Source organism: Mesocricetus auratus, unplaced genomic scaffold (assembly GCF_017639785.1).
Source record: "Mesocricetus auratus isolate SY011 unplaced genomic scaffold, BCM_Maur_2.0 Super-Scaffold_100014, whole genome shotgun sequence".
Lineage (NCBI taxonomy): Eukaryota > Metazoa > Chordata > Mammalia > Rodentia > Cricetidae > Mesocricetus > Mesocricetus auratus.
In genome coordinates this window covers 25,951,233-25,971,981 of record NW_024429197.1, presented here as the reverse complement: position 1 = coordinate 25,971,981, position 20,749 = coordinate 25,951,233, and the positions used below count along the sequence as shown (strand labels likewise).

General features: G+C 40.9%; 1 protein-coding gene across 1 annotated transcript; it reads left to right on the top strand.

Annotated features, from left to right (window-relative positions):
* The first annotated feature begins 527 nt into the window (after positions 1-527).
* Atpaf1 (ATP synthase mitochondrial F1 complex assembly factor 1) lies at positions 528-19,164 on the top strand. The gene is made up of 9 exons (XM_040756934.1): positions 528-853; positions 2,456-2,564; positions 5,054-5,104; positions 5,695-5,757; positions 9,921-9,971; positions 11,282-11,329; positions 13,164-13,259; positions 15,614-15,715; positions 18,309-19,164. The coding sequence occupies exons 1-9, from the start codon at positions 528-530 to the stop codon at positions 18,501-18,503; spliced, it is 1,041 nt and encodes a 346-aa protein (XP_040612868.1). The 3' UTR covers positions 18,504-19,164.
* The last annotated feature ends 1,585 nt before the right edge of the window (positions 19,165-20,749 follow it).

Genomic DNA, 20,749 nt, shown 5'->3' with positions numbered 1-20,749 from the left:
AGTAGTTCAATTACATGCCAGGAACAGAAGGAACCCAGACTTCAGAGGCACTGCGTTTTAAAAAGAGCTCAGCTCCTAGGTAGACCTTGCTACCTCAATGATTTGCAGCCAGTTTAACTTCCCCATCTGTAAAATGAGGGTAATACCTACTTCATAGGGTATGAGGCCAATGGGACCTTCTGCAAATAGAAACCAAAAAAGAGAGGCTTCAGCTGTGATGTTCAAACATCCTTTGCTGCTAAAGGAATTGTTACAGCTAGAGTCAAGTAAATTTAGAAAAGGGGCAAGCCCAGTGAGAACCTGAAGATCCAAGCCAGCTTTCCAAAAGAAGCTTGGTGCGCAGAGGCTGCTGGTCCCGGGAGGGAGGACGTGAATCCCGGCAGACTCCCAGGAGGAGAAGCACCACTACAGAGCAGGTGGGCAGAGAGCCACCAGGCCTTAGCGTCGCTGCCCCGTCTCCAGCGCCCGGAACCTTGCGCGTGCGGAACCTCGGTGGCGGAACACCGGCGACGCGGACCTTGAGGGCGATGGAGCAGGCGCGCGGGCCGGGGGCCGAAGCTGACGCTCCGGAGGAGGAGGAGGGGGAGGCGCGGGCGGCCATGGCGGCCGTGGTGTCTGCTGCGGGTGGAGCGTGCCCCGCAGTTCTGCAGGTGGCCGGCCTCTACCGGGGCCTATGTGCAGTGCGCAGCCGCGCCCTAGGGTTGGGGATCGTGTCACCAGCACAGCTGCGCGTGTTCCCGGTACGCCGGGGCTCCGGCCCGCCCTCCGGGGGAGCAGCTGGCAGCGGGGTCAGCGAGCTGGAAGCTAACCCCTTCTACGACCGCTACCGGGACAAGATCCAGCAGCTGCGCAGGTGCGGTCCTGACCCGCTGGGGGGTGGGGGTGGGGACTCGAGGCGCGCGGGCAGAGCTTCCGGTATATACTACAATACTACCATGCTTGGTGGGCTTGTACTGTCCCGACTGTACCAGCAGTTTGTTTCCCAGTTCAGAGAGGCCAAGTCACTTGCCTAAGGTCACTTGGCTGGTCTCTGTAGAACCTTTGGATCTTCCCACAGTAGTCTTTGTGCTCGGATCTCAGAACGCCAGGGTGAGCTCTTTAAAGCCCTGTGAGGAAGACAGCTCCTATGTAGAAATGTGAAAATGAAGGCACTTGATTTGCTCAAGGTCACATGTTGAATCAGCGGGTGCCTGACCAAGAGATTAGGTTCCCAGACTCCCAGCAAAGACTAATGGGTTACATTTGGATTGCCCATTAAGATAATATTGGTGGAGGATCACTTGCGCACAGGGCCTTGAGCCCCATCCCCAGCCCTAAGGGGGATAAGTGGGGTAGGATCGTGGCTGTTAAGGTAGGTATAGTGGGTGCCTAGTTCCTGGTGGAAGAGTTGAAGGTCAAAAATGGAAAGGGGGTTTGAGAGAGTTTGGTGGTATAAGAAAGCAATTAAGAAAGGAAACAGACATTGAGGGCTGTAAATTCTCTGCATTTTGTCTCATTTTAATTCCACTCCCTTAATTTTTTTTCTTCATCTTCCTCTAACTAGTGCCCACCACTTCTAGTGTTGGGACCCCCCACCTGTCCACTTTAACATGTACATGATTGTTCACACTTTTTGAAGCAGTGATGGAACAAATGAATGGCAACTTTTGATCTCCTTCAAACAATAGATATTCTTCAAATAGTAATGAAAAGAGTGATACTTGGCATCGCATCCAAATGGAATGGGGCACCCTTTAATGTTTTGATTATGAAGGTCTACTAAAGGGTTAAACAAGATGTCTTGTCTCCTCACCCATGGTGTTGTGTGTCTTCTAGCCAAGTAGCTGGGATCATATTTTCATCTCAGCATACAAAGGTAAACATCTCATGGTCAGCCACACATTCTGAAGTATTCCTAATAATGATGGCAGCCCCAGTCTGGCCTTCAAGCCAGAAGAGCATCCCCATTTTAAGATAAATTCTGATGTTATATCTGCAGGTTCTTTGGAGAATAAGTTAGGGAGATACTCAGGTATTAACTTTTCTCCCAAAGCATCTACTTGGAGCCCAGGATCTGAGAATGGGGATAGAGGGAGACACCAAAAATTAGATAATTCATGCAAAAGCTTAACACCTAGTAGGTGTGCTATCGTATTCCTGCCTGCAGAGCTGAACCAGAAATATGACTTCAAAGAATTCTTTCTATCTGGAATAGTCTAAGTACCTACAATGTTGAAGTACCTGAGAAACTAAGCCCTGCGTTACCTGGGAATAACCTGCCAGAGAAAAAAGTGTACTGGCTTTGCTTTCTACTTTCTTGACTTCCAGGCTTATACCTAGTTCTTAACAACTGAGAGCAAACTCTAAATCCTCATAATGCCCGTGTCCTTTCTTTGTGGACGTGGCCTATGATGCTTTGTTATTTCAAAATCCAGAAAGGCCTAGATGCTTTACCCTTTGATTTTCCTTTGATCAGGTCTGACCCAGCCGCCTTTGAGTCCCGCCTGGAGAAGCGCAGTGAGTTTCGGAAGCAACCAGTGGGGCACTCCAAACAAAGTGATTTTATCAAATGTGTGGAGCAGAAGGTAAGGCCTACCTGGTCCTTTGTGTGTGTGTTTTAAGTTTACCAGCATTCCTCCCAGTCCTTACCCTTGGAGGGATCTCACTGATGGATGGTGGTAAACTGAACATCTGATCTTTACTCCTTCTCCCTCAATAAATGTATATCCTATTCTTTCTGGGCAAGATCCTGTAGTCATGATGGAATGTAGAGAACTGAAAGGATGGTCCCTTTCCAAGGAATGCAGTCTAGTGATCAAATCAAGGTACACATGGCGCTGGGCTATAGGGAGCCGGGAAATGTTTACAGTGGAAGTATGGGGTTCAAACACAGGGTCTCACTGTCTATCACTGGCTGGCTTGGGACTTGCCATGTAGACAAGGTTGGCTTTGAACTCAGATAGATTTCTCTTGTCTCTGTTTTCTGGGAGGTGGGATTAAAGTTGTGTACCACTACACCCAGAAAGATTTTTTAAATAATTTTTGTTATGTATAGGTGTGTATGCATGTGAGTATGTATACATGATTGCAGAGGCAATTGAGTTTAAGAAGTAGAAGTAAGATGATGGGCGAAGTCCTTCTGTGTATATGTTGTCTTATTAGTTGATTAAATAAAGCACTGTTGACCAATAGGGAAGCAAGATAGGTGGAACTAGGAGTCAAGGAGGATTCTGGGAAACAGAGGCACAGTCAGTCACAATGTAGGACGCAGGAGAAGAGGTCTGGACCCCTTTCTCCGGTAAGAGAAGACCACATGGAAATACTCAGATTAGCAGTTATGGGTTAATAATTAAGTCAGAGCTAGCCGATAAGAAACCAAGCAAACAGCCAACAGCTTCATAATTAATATAGTGTCCTGTGTGTTCATTTGGGACTGATGTGGCCCTGGAACTAGGCTGGCGGGAAGAGTACATGTTACAGTAAAGTAACTTAACTGCTGAGAAAACAGGCCCTGGAACCACATGCCAGGGACTGAACCATAGCTTTCAGCTACCAGCTAGGTAATTATGGGTAAATTATATAACTTCTCCGTGCACCCGTGTTACCTATTTGTGAATTAGAAATAATAATAATACCTACCTTGCAGAATCATGCTAAAGACTTAATGAACTAGTATCATCAGAACTCTTCAGTTCAGTTCCTGGCACATAAAAAGGACTTAATGTATCATTAGTCATTGTAATCCTCGAGCAGTCAAAGCTGGAGAAAGCATGTGGATAGCTGTGTGTATAATAACCTAGGACAAGACTTTCCAAACTCTTTACCATAACCCACAGTAGGAAATAGATTTACATTGCTACTTAGGATACACGTATATGTTATAACAAACACATTTTTATGGAACAGTGCTCTTGAGATATGTAATACATTCCTTTTCTGTTTTGAGACTGGTTCTCACGCTGTAAGCCAGTCTCTTCGGGAACTTAATAGGTAACCTCTTGAGCCCTTGGTAGTCCTCCTACCTCAACCTCCCACGTGTGCGGGTTGCAGGTGGGAGCCATCCTGCCTGGGGAGTGCATTCTTAATATTTCATTTTCTAAAAAATTCTGACGACAATCCACCGAATTGATTTCACAACATATAATTTGGAAACTTCTAAGCTGGGAGATGGATGGAATGTATTCATGAGAGACTTCAGCCAGGTTGGGGCACTTTGTTGTTTCTGACCCTTTTAAAGAGGAAGTGTATTTGTTAACAGAAATACCTTAATGAAGAAAGGTTGATTTGGCACATGGAACATCATGTTAAATGGGGTGAGCTCAGGAATCAGAGACAGGGGACTATAAAAAAGACTAGGAAAGATGGAGCCCTAAGGACATGCCCCTAGTGACATATTTCTTCCCGATAAACCCCACATCCTGCCTTTCTTCACTTCCCAGTACCATAATAGTGTGAATCCAGCAAAAGATTAATCCATTCATTAGGCCAGAGCCCTCATGACTAATCACCATGGGAAGCACTATCACAGACTTACCTGGAGGTATACTTTACAAATCCTGCAGACACCTTTCAATCTAATCAGTGTAACAAGGAATATTAACCATCACAAGAAGTTTAATTAATAGAGGAACTGAGAACTTGGACACCTACCACTAGAAATGCTATCAGAAATAATCAGTTTTAGAAAATACATCTCTCCGTTACTCACCTGACCTGTGGCTGGTGTTGATAGGTCAGAGGGCCAAGCACAGAAAGCCCAAAAAGAACAAATTGGGAAGGAATTTGTCATGTTCCTTCACACTCCTTCATGGTGACGGGTGTAGAATGATCTTCCTGTACTGACATTCAGTGATCACTAACAAACCCTTTCTCACCTTTGCATCTCAGAATCTTAGCAGAAGGAAAATTGTCCATAAACAATAACTCTTAGAATAGTATAAGAGTGTTGTAAGAGTGGATAGAATTGAGTTCTTGGGTACAGAATTACTTAGCAAGATTGGCTACTTCAGTGACTTGGTTTTCTTTTTTAATGAGGAAAGTATAGTTTAATAGCCTGTCTCATCATGTATTTCAGACACATGCCTCAGGGAAACAGCCTGTGAGCAAAGGATTTACTAAGGACAAGGTAGGTTTCTAACTAAATACAAAATCCAAGTCTAAAGTCATATGGGACATCTATAATAAGAGGCTGCAAATTTGAACATATTTATTGTGCTCTGTGATTTTTTTGTGTAGGGTGATTTTTTTTTCCAACAGTAGAGATGAGAAATATTTCTCTAGATTTCTGTGTCCTTCACATGACCCCTGGCTTAAGTATGGGTTCAAGGATGCTACAAGAAATTTGAAGGAAATGAAGTGCACTCCTTTCTATAGAAGCACCACATAGCCTTTCTATCAAAGCACCATATGTAGCCTGTACTTTATTGTGCAAATAAGGAACTCTGGTAGAACAGCAGCCAGGGTTTCTCCTTTTTTACCAGCTGCAAAGTGCTGCAGGACTCACTGGTGAGACTTTTTGGGGAGTACTTGATGACCTAATAGATACTCCCCAGGAATAGCGCTGTGAAGGTCTGTGTGGGAGTGTTGAATGCTTATTCTGTACCTACCAAGCTCTGCTTCACTGTGCTGACATTCCTTTCTACAAGGCTTTAGACAGAATAAAACTAGGGTGGTTGTTGTTGACTGTAAATGTTAATTGCTATTTCTTCTTTCAAGACTCTCAGTTCAATCTTTAACATTGAGATGGTGAAAGACAAAACTGCAGAGGAAATAAAACAGGTAATGAATGTACACTCTCTGAAAGTATCTGCTCTGTGAAACAAGTCTGACAACAGAAAAGGCCATATATTAAATCCTAGCTCTGCCACTTATTTGATTAGACAAGTCAATTTTTTCAGGGCCTGAGTTTCCCCACTGTAAAGTGATAGCAACTATACATCTACTTCATGAGCTATTTGAGAATTAAATGAGTTAACATTTGTGAAACACTCAGAATAAACCCTGCACAGGCTAAGTGCTATAACTCTGTTTTAAAATAAATGAAAAAATACCATGTTGGGAACTTGTTTGTAGATTTCCACAGACAACCCCTCCCCTAACCCTGTATTCACTTCCTTAGCATTGTGACCTGAGTAAGGACCATCTATAGAAGCTTCCTGAACATCTCCCTTGAAAGCATTCGTTATCTCTCCTGCCTGTTTGGTCATTCTGTGTACCTTGATTTGCATGGTTCATTTTTGTTTGGTTGATTGGTTTTGGTTTTTCAAAACAGTGTTTCTCTGTGTAGCGCTGGCTGTCCTGGAACTCACTTTGTAGACCAGGCAGGTCTCAAACCCAGAGTCGACCTTCCTCTTCTTCCCCAGTGCTGGAATTAAAGGCATGCGCCAACACCACCTGCTGTTCATTACATTTTTACACCTATAATTCTTTTCTCTCATGTAGCACAAATTCTAGTTGGTCTTAATACTAAAAGAGAGACAGATATTGAGGTTAAAGCTGAAGATCAGAGAAGGAAAGTGGCCAGCCATTAGGAAGTTCTCACCTCTACCAATGCTCAAACCGAAGGGGCAATCCTGTCCTAAGACTGCATCTCCAGACTGCACCTGTCCCCACCAAAACTCAGACTGCACTGAACTCCTGTCTCCTCCTGTCTTATATTCCACTCTAGTGCTGAGATTAAAGGCGTGGGATCCCAAGTACTGAGATCACCTTTGTGTGGGCTCTGTTTCTCTTTTAGACTGTATCAATTTCATATAACTCAGGGTGGCCTTGAATTAACAGGAGATCTGTCTGCCTCTGTCTCCCGAGTTCTGGGATTAAAGGTGTGCACCACCACTGCCTGGCCTCTGTGGCTAACCAGGGTGGCTAGCTTTGCACTCTGAGCTTCAGGCAAGCTTTATTTGTTAGATCATAAAGTATCACTGCACTTTCTAGCTTGTATGAAACTATTTGAGCATTCTTTATATTTCTGTGAGTTATATTTTAGGTATATATGCTAATTAACAACATACTAATAAAAGGAATAATAAAAACAGGCAGGCATTATGCTTGTTGCTTCATAGGTTTTTCTTCGTTAAATTCTGATGTCCACCCTAGGAAGTGGATGCTGTTATTCCTAATTTAAAGACACAGGATTAAAAAATAAGTATGTGTTCTCAACATTGGCAGTTATAAATTTTAAAAAATCTGGAAAATATTGACGATTCTTTATATCTTACTATATCAAATTCCAGCCAAGATTTAGTTCTTTGTTTAAAAATAAGCACATCCCTCTCAATAGTATGCAAATTCACTTTTGTCTTTAATAAATGATAAAATTATGTATGTGAAAGAATCATTTTGAATATTTATCATTTATTGTCAGTAAATGTTTGATTTATGTGCCTATTTTATATTGCACATACCCATATTCAGAGTTCTCAGGCAAAAAGGAAGTCACAAGTTGGAAAACTTTCGTTTGTTTGTTTGTTTTTTCTTTTGTTTTTCAAAACAGAGTTTCCCTGTGTAATAATCCTGACTGTAGACCAAGCTGACCTCAAACTCACTGAGATCCCCCTGCCTCTGCCTCCCGAGTGCTAGGATTAAAAGCATACACCACCACTGTCTAGCTCACAAGTGGAAAAACTTTAAAGACACCCTAGTACAAGCCAAATTCCCTCAGCTTACAATGCTCCTCCCTTCCATCCCTCAGCAGTACTAGGAACTGAACCAAGACCACATTCCTGCCAAGCAAGTGGTCTGCCACCAAGCTATCCCCCAGCATCACAGTCATCTGATGCTGTTGGATTGCAGGACATTGGTGACAGCACAAGCAAATCCTGCCTGCAGAGGGCTTGCAAACTAGTGAAAGAGATGCATTCAGACACGAATGACCATATTATAGACTAGCATATCTGTCTTAGTTTTCTGTTGCTGCAGTAAGACACCATCACCAAAAGCATCTAGGCGTGAAACTAGCCAGCACAATCTTTAGAAAGGTATGAAGTGAAAAGACATTTCACAGGAAACCTTCTGACTGAAATGATGAAGGAAACTACATGGGGAAAAAGCATATAAACTTGGCCTTGGATGTTAGGAAGAAATGGTGGAGAAGGAAATCAGAGATGGGGAAAAGAAAGCTTTCCAGTAAAAACCAATAACATGAAAAGCCATGGGAGACAATTAAAATAATTGAAGTAAAAAGTACAAACACAAAACATGCGTATGATGTGCGAAGTGATAATATTGCATGTGTACTATATATAATATAGTGTAAAAATATATTCCTTAGAAAGACACCAAAATAATTCTTTTAGCTTATTAAAACTGGATTTTCCCCCCTTTTCCCTGTTTTCTAATTTTATACTGTGTAAGCCTACTCACTACTTTTGGGTATTTGCATCATGAAAGTCAACCGTACCCTCTGTGTTCTTTGATGCCAGGCAGAGAGATGGGTCTTGTAACTGCTCTGTACCCCAGTCAGACCCAGCAGGCTCTATCTGCTCCTGATATGTAGGACTTTCTGGAAGCAGAGTTTTAAGACCTGCCTAGAATATAGCAATAAAAGCTAAGATAATTTTTAGTGTCTATTCTGCCAGTCTCAGAGTTGTATTAGTTCAGTTAGTCTTTATAACAATCTTGTGATGTCAGTGTCACTGCTGTTTTATTGATGTTATTTGAGTTTCAGTCATTTGCCCAAACTAGTGAATGATTGGGGCTAGGATTTGCATCCCAGGCCGTTGAGTCCAGACTTTAAACTCTGAATGTCTAGTATCCTTGCTCTCTGAGAAGGTTCATAGTTGGCTGGGGAGGACTGAGTTTGGAGAGGGATAAAGAACCTGTGAAAAACCTATCACCAACAAGATAGATCCTGAGAACAATTACTTCAGAGGTCATAGAAACAATTTCTTTGACAGTGTTATTGTTTAATTTTTTTAATGGGTATAGGTGTTTTGCCATCATATGTGTCTGTGTGCCATCTGCATGCAATACCTGTGGAGGCGAAAAGATTGTCAGATCCCCTGGAACTGAAGTTACAGATGATTGTGAGCTGCCATATGGGCAGTAGGAATTGAACCTGGGTCCTCTGCAAGAGCAGACAATGCCCTCAACTACTGAGCCATCTCTCCAGCCCTTTATATTATTTTCAGTTGTCTGTTTGTACGGGGTTATGTGCACATGAGCACGGGAGCCTGCAGGGGCATGGATCCCACTGATCTCCTAGCACTGGAGTTATGGGCAGTCATGAGCTGCCTGATGGATGCTAAGAATCAAACTCAGGTTCTTTTCCAAAGCAGTAGATGCTGTTTACCACTGAGCCATCTCTCCAACCGCCAGAGTTTATTATTAAGAGATACAGTTTGGGGCTTGGAGAGATGACTCAAAAGTGAAGAACACTTTCTGCTCTTCCAGAGGATCTGTGTTCAATTTCGAGGACCCACATCAAGTGACTCACAACTGCTTTTAGCTCTAGCTTCAGGGGATCCAACATCCCTTCTGTCTTCCAAGAGCATCTTAACAATGCTATATGCAGGTATACATGTTAAAAAATAAATCTTGCCAGGTGGTGGTGGTGCACACTTTTAATTCCAGCACTTGAGAGGCAGAGGCAGGCGGATCTCTGTGAGTTGGAGGCCAGCCTGGTCTACAAAGTGAGTTCCAGAACAGCCAGGGCTACACAGAGAACCCTGTCTTTGAAAACCGAAAAATGAATAAAGAAAACAGAATGAATCTTATAAAATTTTAAAGAATTATAGTTTAATCATTCAGAAGATCATGTTATTAAATTCTTTATAATCATATTTGTAAAAACATTGCAGTGGAGTTTTCCTCCCTGTTATCAGAATAATACTCTAAGGATGAAAGCTATCACTATTTGTTGGCATACTTGAAAAGATTACCCACATGTCACAGACACTTAATTTATTTATTTGTTTGTTTATTTACTTATTTATTTATTGCAGATTTGGCAGCAGTATTTTTCAGCAAAAGACACAGTCTACGCAGTTATTCCTGTAAGTGATTTGGAGGGGAAGTGGAAGTGTTGCAGCGTGAAGGTCAGCCCTTACTTTCCCTGTGCTTATGACATCTTGAGAACTACACTTTACAGCTCTGAGAGTCTTTATTGTGCCCTAAGTACCAGAGATTGGAAGCTTCATGTGGTGTATTTATGGCTTTTCTTTCCCCCTTTCTGGTCTAGAAATGTTTCCAAGTCTCTAACCAGGGAGGCTAGTGTAAGTTCATGTTTCTGAGTGATTTCCTGGTGCATTTTATTTCCTTTTCATTTTCCAGCCAAACTGCTGGGATTGAGGACACTGCCTCCAGCATAGTTTTCTTCCCTTCTTGTCTGTAAATGGCAGGTACCTGAGCTGACCTGGAGCTCCCTCTTGGCCCTTCTACGACTTTTCCCTTAGCAAGAGGCATTTTCTTGGTTCTACCTTCTTGACCTTGTCTTAGAGGTGATCACTGGCCATTGCCTTACCATTAAAGTCTATAACTAAGAAAGGATACAGCTGTCTTCTCTAATTAAGATATATCTTGCCGGCGGTGGTGGCGCACGCCTTTAATTCCAGCACTCGGGAGATAGAGGCAGGTGGATCTCTGTGAGTTCAAGACTAAGCCTGGTCTACCGAGCAAGTTCCAGGACAGGCTCCAAAACAATACAGAGAAACTCTGTCTCGGGGGAAAAAAAAGATTATATCTTACTCTAGATCAGGCATAGTGGCAAACAGCCTTTATCCCAGTGCTTAAGGGGTAGAAGCACAGGCAGACAGGTCTCTCTGAGTTCGAGGCCAGCCTTGTCTATATAGCAAGTGAAAAAAAGAAAAAGATTATATTTTACCTTAAAGTACATGGAAGAACAGTCTTATTCTCAACTTATATAAGATTAAGGAGGAAGACGCATACAGAAGGAAAAGCCAGGCCTTTTGATTTTAAAGAAATCCTTATCCTTGTTTTTTAACCTCTTATACATATATACTCCTTACCTTCATGAACTCCACAGTCTAAACAGTCTGTATTTGTCATTATGTTTTAGATCATTCATACCAACGTTTAAACAGGCCTTCTCAAGTCTCCCTTGGATTCACAGGGTTCCTTGGAGACTGTGAAGCATTGGAGCACTTCATCTTCACACATAATTTGTAGCAATGAGCAGCAAAGCATCTGGTTTATCCTGTCTTTTTATCATAAGAATGATTTGTAAATGATGGAATAATTAAAAGCCTGTTTCAGCCATAATATAGTTCTAGAATTCAGTCTTGGAAAATTCAGTTGATTGTGTTTTCTTATTTGTGAGTTAACTTTATTCTTTTCTAATTTGAAGAAAGAGAAGTTTGATTTGATCTCGAACCGGGCTCAGTCCTGCCCAACAGTAAGTCTTTGGTAACCATCTAGAATTGTTTATAAATGCTACCAAATAGTTGATTTCAAACCAGTCCTTCTCATGATATAATGTTCTATTAACAAAGGTGCTCACATGTTAATTGTACTAATAAGTGCTATTTTCATCCTTTTTTTATTTTTTTTATTTTTAAGTTTAAATTTAGATTAGAAACATGGTTGGTTCACAAGTCAGTTCCAGATCCCTCTCCCTTTCCCTCCCCTCCTCCCGTGCCCTCCCCCCAACTCCCCCATTATCCCCTCATTTCCCCAGGGAGGGTGAGGCCCTCCATGGAGGTGTCCATAGACTGTCATTTCATCCAGGGCAGAGCCTAGACCCTCCCCCCAAGAGTCAGAGTGAGAGTGCACCTCACATTGTTGGATGGGAGTCCAAAGTCCATGTGTATACTCGGGATGAATACTTATCTACTGCCCAAGGCTCAATAGATTACCTAGGCCTCCTCACTGACACCCCCATTCAGGGGGTCTTGATCTGTCCCATGTTGGATTCCCAGGCATCAGCCTGGGATTCAAGAGTTAACCCTTGTCAGGTCAGCTGTTTCTGGGGTTAAACCAGCCCAGTCTTAACCCCTTTGGTCATCAGTCCTCCCAGCTATTTTCATCCTTATAAATGGTGTTTTATAATGGCTCTCTACCACAGGGTAGGCCTTTCTGATAATGGGTCTTAATCTATCAGTGTATATGTATACAAATAGACACCTAAGAGTTCAGTGCAGTAATGCATACCTTTAATTCCATTAAGCCTGGTCTATATAGCAAGTTTCAGGCTAGCCAGAACTACATAGAGATGCCATGCCTCAATAAATTAAAGAATGTAATGGAAGGCACCTAAGACCTTAATCTTTGCAACCTTCTTAAGGTTCCTGTAGTAGAATTTTCTTTACAGTTTTGTCCATACTATTCTGATATGTGCCAAATTAAATTCTTCTTTTGTTGCTGAAGTAGTGAACCACCCAGAAGGCTCTAGGGAAAGGGAATGGATAGCTGATGTGACAACCAACTTGTCAGCAGTAGTTGCTAGAGTTTTTCTCAAACATTGCTTGCAGAAAATAAAGAATACCTAAGTAAATTGGAGACATATATCATGTTTGTGTGTTGGATGGCAATATTGCTAAATGTCAGCTCTTCTCCAATTTCATCTCTGATGCTTTCCTTCTTAGATGGGTTGAGAAATGTGTGGGTGTTTGTTAAGCTATCATATAATTAATTTCATAATTTAAAAAATGTTTTTAGCCGGGTGTTGGTGGCGCACGCCTTTAATCCCAGCACTCGGGAGGCAGAGGCAGGTGGATCTCTGTGAGTTCGAGGCCAGCCTGGTCTACAGAGCTAGTTCCAGGACAGCCTCCAAAACAATACAGAGAAACCCTGTCTGGAAAAACCAAAAAAAAAAAAAATGTTTTTAAAGCCAAGCATTATGGAATGAGGATATAAGTCAGTTAGTGGGTTACTTCACCTAGCATGCACAAAATCCCAGGTTCAATCCCCAGCACCCTGTAGACTGGGTGTGGTGGCACATGCTTAACCCAAGACTTGAGAGATAGAGGCGGGAAAATCAGAAGTCAGGTCATGTTTGGCAGTACCTGGGTTTAAGGCCAGCCTGGGATACATGAAACACTGTCTTTTACAAAAAAAAAAAAAAAAAAAAAGGGAGGCAGAGAAAAGAAGGAAAGAAGGAAGGAAGGAAGGAGGGGAAAGGAAGAGAAATTAAAAAGACAAACATTGAAGAATTAGAGTGGTGTAAGTGATTAGACATTGAAAACTGCCTCATTTATTCATCTGTCTGCCTGTTCTTCTGTTTCCCACAGTTTCTTTGTGCACTACCAAGAAGAGATGGTTATGAGTTCTTTGTAGGACAGTGGACAGATACTGAACTCCACTTCACTGCACTTATAAATATTCAGGTAGGTAACATATGCCCTACAAACCACGGGGTAGAAAAAGGAAATGTGTCCTTTGGTGATGTTAGAAACCTTTCTGGGGTCTGGGATACAGTATCTACTGACTCCAGCAGTACTTGCTGTGGCACTGATGAATTGTCATACATTGACAATTTAGGCTAGTTTTCTAGGCCTTGCTTAATACCAGAAGTTTGAAATCAGAATACTTTCACTGGCTTTCTTTTGTCCTCTCCCTAGACCTCTATGACATCTATTTCATGTGCCTACTTAATAGACGTGGATAAGTCAATATGTTATTTTCTTTTTTTTCTGTTTTATATCTTTCTTTTTCATAAATTATTATTTTAATTGTTTTGTTCCCAAACTTAGACATATAAAGTTACATACTACAACAGTAATAATGAAAACATTTCAAACAAAATGTGCTATTATGAATTAACAACATGCATTTTTCAGGTAGTCTCATTCTATTCTCATTTTTCTAATGGAATATGTAATTACCTGTGAAATACTAATGACAAATTAAATGCAACTCAAGGTGCTTTGCTCATTTACTCTCACTCAACTATTAATAGCATATTGTTAATGTTTATATATATATGCATATATATAATGTGTTTTTATTCTAAGATGTTATTTTCTTAACTGAAGCTATAAGCCCATTGAGTAAGGCTCCATGTCTCACCTGTGTTTTAGTAACCAAGATAGCCTGCCTCTTCCCCACTGGTAGATGAATAGTTTTCATTTGATGAATATTAATTTATTTGCTTTCTTTTCTTTCTCTGTTTTAGTCTCAAAATATTTATTAGAGTAAAAAATATAGCTCAAAATATACTTGAAGCTCTTTTAAAAAGAAGTCAGTATTTTAGTTCACAATAACTAGAATTAACATTCTATATTTGGAGCTCACGTCTGATTAAAAAATCATGTATTGTTTTGACATTGAGGCAGATGGCATAAAACAGAATAAGGAGCAAGTTTTTCATTGTTGTTTGGTAATTTGTTGAGTATATGCTGTGCTAACATTTGATAGATATTATACAATGGGTGTTTATACTTATCATTTAATCTTCTCAAATGAAGTAGCTACTATTATTATTTCTATTTATAGAGAGGTAAGTTTGTTTGTATTACTAAGTAATAAACTATTTCAAGTTTAGGTTATCTGACTCCAAAGTCTATAAACTTAGATATTTACCACTGTCTTGAGAACTCTGCTAGGTCCTATAGATGTGTGAGAAAAGGAAAGAAGGAAGGAAGGAGTTCATAGAGAAGTATATGAGAACGTATATGATTGATAGAGTTCGTAGCTAACTATAAGAGAAAGAGCCAAATACAGAATGGATGTTAACTCTAAATGTCTTTGTTTGCTTTCTGTTGCTGTGATAAAACACCATTCCAGAAGCAACTTAAGAAAGACAGGGTTTATTTGGGCTTAGAGTTCCAGTGGGAGGATTCATGATGGCCAGGAGGCATGATAGCAAGTGACCAGAGCCAGAAGCTGAGAGGTCACTCTTCAATCACAAACATAAAGCACAGAGCAAACTAGAAATGGGTGGAGCTATAAACTCTCACAGCCTCCCTCTGCTGCCAAGATGCACCTCCTCCAGCAAAGCTCCACCTCCTAAAGGTTCCCTAACTTTCCCCAAATAGTGCCACCATCTGGGGAGCAAGTGTTCAAATACCTGAGCCTTTGGGGGACAGTCTTCCTTTCAACCCCTACAGTCTCTAATGCTTTCTTTCTTACATGGGCTAGAAGTATACTCTGTTTGTGATATTATCATGTATGAATTTCATAACTTAAACTCCCAGAAAATCTTTCAGAAACATAATGATCAAAATAAGTAGTATATATTAGGATTGTGGCCAGAATGTTAGTGTATTAAAAGTGTATATGAGGGAACTAAGAAGGTGAACTGGTAAGAGTCCCTTAGCAATAGTTAGCTACAATAATTAAAGGATGCTTGCTAAAGCTTTAGAAATGAATGCACTAGTTCGTAGAAGTGGCAATTACACGGGCACATCGCTTCCTTTAGAACTTGACTTGGTAGCTGCCTGTACCATTTTGTTTTTAAATGTATGGCCACAATGAAGGATTCACTGCCTCCGTAAACATTCTCTGGGAAAAAAGCCAGATCTTTCCCAATTGAAGATACAAATAACACCATGAAAACTGTCAGTTCACCATACCTTTGCAGGCCTGACCTTGCCCCTACATACCAGTCCTCTAAGTCACTAGCTACCCAAAGGGCTATTAAGAGCTAGAATTTCCTCCAGACTCTGTTGCTTTGCAATTGCAGTTTGTCGTGTTGGTACCTTATTGAACTTTGATAAGTGTTCCTCCATGCAGACCCGAGGGGGATGCTGCAGCCAGCCAGTTGATTTTATATCACTATCCTGAACTTAAGGAAGAAAAAGGCATAGTACTGATGACAGCAGAAATGGATTCCACATTTCTGGTAAGAATCTACATTTGCCTTTAGGTTTACCTAGTAGTCCTGCAAGTGTTAACTCTTGTCAATGTCTCATATCTAGATTAGGGAAAGATACCTTTGTGTATTTTGTTTCTCATGGTTGAAAATAATTTTGTCATGCTTACATGCATCTAAGTTGAAGTACAGTTATCGACAGATAAGTGGATGGTTTTGTTGTCGGTGCTGGTTTGTTTCTTTTTACTTTTTTTTTTTTTTTTTTTTTTTTTGGTTTTACGAGACAGGGTTTCTCTGTATTGTTTTGGAGGCTGTCGTTCCAGCTCAGCCTCGAACTCACAGAGATCCGCCTGCCTCTGCCTCCCGAGTGCTGAGATTAAAGGCGTGCGCCACCACCGCCCGGCTTTTCTTTTTACTTTTTAAGTGTGTGTGTAGGTATGAATATGTATGTATGAGTACAAGTTCCCTCAGAGGCCAGAGGCATTGGATATCAACATGGATGCTGAAACTAGAACTCAAGTCCTCTGGAAAAGTGATACATGCTCTTAACCACTGAGCCACCTCTCCAGCCCCAATTTAAAAAATAAAAGGCTTAAATGAATGCTTTATAGAATGCAGTACAGCATACAGAGACAAGAAGCACACACAACCTACGTTATTTATAAATTCATCTGCATCATTCTATAGCTGGACATAGTATTATTTTTTTTTTTTGCTTCCTGTGTTAAGAATTGAAACTTAGAACTTGCATTTGTTAAGGCAAGTGCCCTAGACTGAATTAAGTCCAAGTCGACATAGGCAGTCATTTTTAAGTGATTTTTTTCCCATGTTTGATGGGGGTGCTTTTGTCTGTATAAACACAGTAATAATAGATAAATATTTCTGGCCAGCTAGAACTATAGAATATGTAGAGAAAAAAATGGTTATTTCAGTTAATTGTTTTTTTCTTCTATTTAATTTACTATTATTGTATGTGTATGATGGAGAGAGGTTGTAATCACAGCACATGTGTGTGAAGATCAGAGAACAACTCTGTGGAGTCATTTCCCTCCATCCATCTTTATTTGGGCTCCAGGGATCAAGCTCAGGTCTGAGGCAAGGGCATTACCAAACAAGATGTCACCAGCGCTCAGTTAATTCTTCTAAGGATGCTGCCCATTCATTCCCCTGTATAACCACCTGTCACATAATATGGTCCCCATTCCCTGACGTGCACTTTCTGTACCTTGGAGTTGATTGTAAATGGTCACATACAAATTGTCCCATGGTTATGGGATGAGAACTCAGAAGCAGCTTAGCTGGGTGATCCTGGTTTTCAGCCTCATGAGGTTTCTGTCAAGATGTTGCTAGAACTGCAGTCATCTGAAGATTGACTGGGCTTAAGGATCCACTGTTTTCCTGACACACTGACTTTTCTGTAGGGCTACTTGGATGTCTTTTTAATATGACAGCTTTCCCCAGAACAAGTGATTCAAGACATATTCTTTTATGTCCCAATTGTTAGAAGAACAAGTGATTCAAGACATATTCTTTTATGTCCCAATTGTTAGAAGAACAAGTGATTCAAGACATAGTCTTTTATGTCCCAATTGTTAGAAGCAACTCACTAAGTCCAGCCTCACACTAGGAATGGAGGTTGGTGTTGATGGATTCTTTCCCACCTTTTGTTTTTGTTTTTTTGTTTAATTAAAAACTGTTTGGCCAATTGCTTAGGCATGTTACTAGTTAGCTCTCTCTTAATTATTAACCCATAACTATTAATCTATGTATTACCACAAGGCTGTGGCTTACCCGTAATCCAGCACTTACTCCTTCAGCAGCTACATGGCATTCCTTTGTGGCTCCTCTCTGCATCCTCTCCCCAGAATTCTCCTCATCTCGTAGCCTCACCTATACTTCCTGCCTGGCTACTAGCCAATCAGTGTTTTATTTATCAACCAATAAGGAAACCTATATACTGAAGGACATCCCCCATCAGGTTGGACTCTTCCAAAGAAGGGAGGACCATAAGAATGTGTACATTTTATAACCATCACAATTGGCTTTGGCACTGTTTTCCTGACTGGGGTGCTATCAATAACAGGTTATATTCAAGAATGTCTAATTAGTCAAAAACTTAGTACTTGCAAACTGGTTCTTAAAACTGAATAACTCTTGTCCTTCTCCCTCCTATGGATATAATGGTTATTTAAGAACTAAATGAAAAAAAGAAATTGTGATCATATGAACTAACTTACCTAGCAAACATCATGCCACTATGTAAAGGAACATACAAATAAGTCATGATGTCTATGTCTTTGAGGAATTTATATTAGAGAATACATATCAAAATGACAAATATAAGAGAAAGTGATGACAGTGGTAAACATACAAGTAAGTCATGATGTCTATGTCTTTGAGGAATTTATATTAGAGAATACATATCAAAAATGACAAATATAAGAGAAAGTGATGACAGCGGTAACTAGGATGCCTTGGTTACATGAAGGAGGAAATCTAACCAAGACTCGAGAAGTCAGGGAGTCATAGAAGCTTTCTAGGAACAGTGCCTGCCCTATAGAACTCAGACACAGAGCTTTGGGCCTGCGCAGGAAAGTATCTCACTACTGCCGTTGCCTTGCAGAATGTTGCTGAGGCACAGTGCATCGCCAATCAGGTTCAACTCTTCTACGCCACTGATCGGAAGGAGGTCTTTGGGCTAGTAGAGACCTTTAACTTCAGACCAAATGAGTTCAAATATATGTCTGTCATCGCTGAATTGGAGCAAAGTGGACTTGGAACAGAACTGAAATGTGTTCAGAACCAGGATAAGACTTAGAGACATCTTGATTGACCCTTCACAGAGTTGGCTCAGTCCTGGATAGCCTCAAGCCCACCCACACCCTTGACCTCCAGAGCTCAACATCTGCAACAAGCAGTCTGAAAAGAGTTATTGTGTATGCTTATTACAAGAAGTGATTATGGGCATGAGCCCTAATACTTGATATTCAGGAACAAAGGTATACAAATATTCTGATAATTACCTCTCAGCCTACGGGTTCCTTTTATGTGTTTCTGGGCATTTGAAAAAGGAATTATTCAGGGATCTACAAGACTATTGGCTGGGTTTTATTAGGTGTAACAGTGAGGTTGACTGCAAAGCTCCCAGTTCTATGTCTTCATAAACCTGTAGCAATAAGCTTGAGATCTTAGAGATGTCAGCTTTGCATATTCTTTCCATGTACCAGTGAGCTGGCTAAAAATATAACCCAAAAATCCTGGCCACACTCAGTACAACCAGCTATGTTCCTCAAAAGGAAGACTTCTAGAATCTCCTCCAGAGTTGCCTTCAGTGTAACTTGGGCTTTCAGGTATAGTTAAATAAACAGATACAATGCCTGCATACTGTTAAACCAACACTTATGGCCCCACTCTCTGAACTCTGCCTGTGAGAAGCTGATTAATTAGTTCAGTGTAAATAAAACCTTTTTGTAAGATCATTCCAGATTTGCATGATTTTTTAAAAAAGCATTATATGAAAATGTGGGCAGAAGCAAATGTTCCCAGATTGAGTGTGGAAAATGTAGCAATAAAGTCTGGTTTTCAGCCTTTGTAACACAAAATAGTGGCACCAGTGCTGTGGGCTAATTTTATCAGAACTCATCTTGGGGCTCAGTGATTTCTTGAAGTGCCACAAATAAGCAAGTTATTCACCACCAGAAACACATGTATTATTCTGTAGCTCCAAGTTCACATGTGAAAAGAATAGTGGTCCATACCCGCCTCATTAACTCAAAGTCCCAGGTCCCCCAGCATCATTGCTGGTCCCTGTACCATACCTCTCATTTAATCTAATGTGCTCCACCTCCATCTGCCACCGTAGTCTGATGTTAAATGCCACCAAAAATGAATAGGAATTTAAGTAGTGTTTTCAGTTTCTGTGTGTGTGTTTTTATTACAGATTTGTTTGTAGGTTAGGTGTGGTGGTTTGAATAACAATGGTCACCATAGGCCCAAGGGGTAGAACCATTTGAAAGGATTAGAAAGATTAGGAGGTGTGGCCCTGTTGGAGGAAGTGTGTCACTGAGGATGGGCTTTAAGGTTTTAAAAGCCCATGCCAGGCCCATAGTGTGTCTCCCTCTTTCTTGCCTACCTTCCCTCCCTCCCCCCCTTCTCTACCTCCCCCTTTTCCTCCCCTCCCCCCTCTCTGCATGCAGGTGAGGATGTTGCTCTCAGCTGCTTCTATAGTATCATTCCTGCCTGCTGCCATGCTATCTGCCATGATGATAATGGACTGAGCCTCTGAAACTGTAAGCAAGCCACCAATTAAATGATTTGTTACAAAAGTTGTCTTGGTCATGGTGTCTCTTCACAACAATAGAACAGTAACTAAGACAGTAGGGTTGGCCATCCCATTGTTTTCTAGACAGAGAAACAGTGTTTATTTGAACAGAAGCTGTGCTGTGCTTTCAGTTTCTCTAAAGGTTGAGTTGTTTTCTGATGCACCTTCTAGACCCTCCATGGGCCCAATAGGGCACATTTGAGAACCCTGCAGTTCTCCTTAAATGCTTTCCATGCTTCTACGTGATATACATCTCGAGACTTGGCATTGGGTGGGGCTGCTTTTGTGGGTATCCAGCATGTTTGTTTGTTTTTCTCCAGATAGACCCAGTTCTTAGTCATAGAACATTTTTAAGACACTTACTAAAGGGTGAAAAGATGAAAAAATTTTAAAAAGAACTAGCCATTCATTTCATAGCTCCTCCCAGCTTTGCCCTCAATCCTATGTTGACAAATAAGGATGATATATCCATGGGTAATTATATCAGATGTGACTGAAGTACTCTCTGACTGTTAATATTTATTTTACCAAAGAGATCTAGCAAGTAATAAATTAAAACTATAGCAGTTAGTCTGTAAATGTCTTCCCTGATCCCAGCATGGTGTTTCTAAGGTGTACTTTGGAGCTCATTGAATTGGGTTCAGATATCAGCATTAGCTTGTTAATGATAAATTACTTAAACTCTAGTTCTTACCTTTTTTTCTAAACATGGGCATGATATCTAACTACCTCATAGGATTTTT